General features: G+C 36.4%; 1 protein-coding gene across 3 annotated transcripts in view; it reads right to left on the bottom strand.

Annotated features, from left to right (window-relative positions):
• The window catches only part of SYT14 (synaptotagmin 14), a 166,096-nt gene that overhangs the window by 144,490 nt on the left and 20,061 nt on the right, over positions 1-1,545 (bottom strand). For 2 of the 3 annotated variants that reach the window (XM_025209305.1, XM_014521968.2), the window contains exon 2: positions 866-913. The exons of the other annotated variant lie outside the window; for it this stretch is intronic. Coding sequence is in view for 1 of the 2 variants with exons in the window: in XM_014521968.2 (XP_014377454.1) it covers positions 866-913 (48 nt within the window). In the remaining variant the exon portion in view is untranslated. The remainder of the gene's footprint in view (positions 1-865; positions 914-1,545) is intronic. 3 annotated transcript variants of the gene reach the window in all.

Here is a 1,545-nt window from a genome sequence, read left to right as displayed (position 1 = left end):
CCCCCCGGTCAAAGCGTTGCTGCGTCTATAACCCGCACCCTCTCCCTTCTCCCCCCTAGTAACACACCCCCTGGCCCCTTGTCCCAGCCCCAATCCCTCCCCCTCCCCCACACCCCTTCTTTCCTCCCTCCTCCAACCCCAACAGACTTACCAGCTGGATGCAGCTGTCAGCTGCCTGTTTAGTCCATGGCCCAATCTCCAAATCGATTCAGATGCTTCAAATCAATTTGGAGCTTTTACTTGGTCTCTTGATTTGGAGATTCAGTCCCTGAATCAAACTAGCTACCGAAGCTTCGCACAGCCCTACTCAATTCAACCTACAGTCAACACACTTCACCCTTGACAGGAAAGCCATCTTCAGAAGTGATAAAATAGCTGTTTTTCATGCTGTTTTGTTTTTATTACAAATAAAACTTTCCCCCAGTTGTGATTTTACATTGTTTGTGACCTATATATTAATAGCTGAAATATTCTATTTTTAAAATTAGAAATTCCAATGGTCGTTTTTAAAAGGAAGGAGAATATTCTATTGTACAGTTTCATATTATAATGCTAGGGTGAAAGTACTGAATAATGTACTTCAATACTGACATTTTGCGATTTACTATAACAATAAAAATGTTGTTCAAATTCAAAACAAAATTTTGAAACCCCAAAATTAAGTTCTGCAAAAAACAAAGATTTTCTTAAACTAATTTGTTTTGAAATAATTTCCACACATTTTTAATCCACAAATTCACAAAAAAATCAGTTTTGTTGAAATTGCTCTCTGATGAAACACTATTTTGATGAAAATTTACTAGCTTCCATTAAAGTAAAAATTAACTTTTAAGAATTTAAACAATCGTAAAAAAAAACTACTTACCCTTTCTAATGCAGATTAGCTCATGTACGCCACAAGTTCGTTCTCCACCTATTACAAAGTAATGTAAAATTACATGAAATTTAGAAATCTCAACAAAATAATTCACTCAATAAGATAATACACAAGATTTTTTCCCCACCCAAAGGACATTTTATGCAAGTAGGAAAACTGATAAATCAATAAATATTCCTTGTGGTATCATTTCCTTTGGGGAAAAATAGTTATCTATTCATGAGGGTCAATACACTGGATTACAAATGAAATTAGCCCCAGTCTTTCCCTATGGAATGTATACACTGAACTCGTACTACAATTTTTTCCTAACTATAATCTATAACCTTCAATTCTGCAAATTTGGAGAGCCACTCTGCAATAAAGTTTCAAGTAATCACAAAAATTTAAGAATACCATCTTATCATTCTGTTATAGTGGTAGTGTCTACACCACGACTGTTAAAAAGCTGGTGTAAATCAATACAGGGAAAACGAGAGAGGAAAACAGGATTTATCAGGTTTTTCCATTAAAAAAAACAAAAAAAAAAAACCAAGAAAAAAAAAAACTTGCTTCAAAATATGTCCTGTGTGGCAGAGCACAAGGTGTGGCAGAGCACAGGGTGTGCCTGCCACTTTAAGGGCCTGGAGCTGGCAGCCTCCAGGTGCCTGATTAGGGCAGCCATTTTG

This window comes from Alligator sinensis, unplaced genomic scaffold, assembly GCF_000455745.1.
Source record: "Alligator sinensis unplaced genomic scaffold, ASM45574v1 scaffold633_1, whole genome shotgun sequence".
Lineage (NCBI taxonomy): Eukaryota > Metazoa > Chordata > Crocodylia > Alligatoridae > Alligator > Alligator sinensis.
Note: the sequence above shows the minus strand (reverse complement) of the source record. Positions and strands in the feature narration are given on the sequence as shown.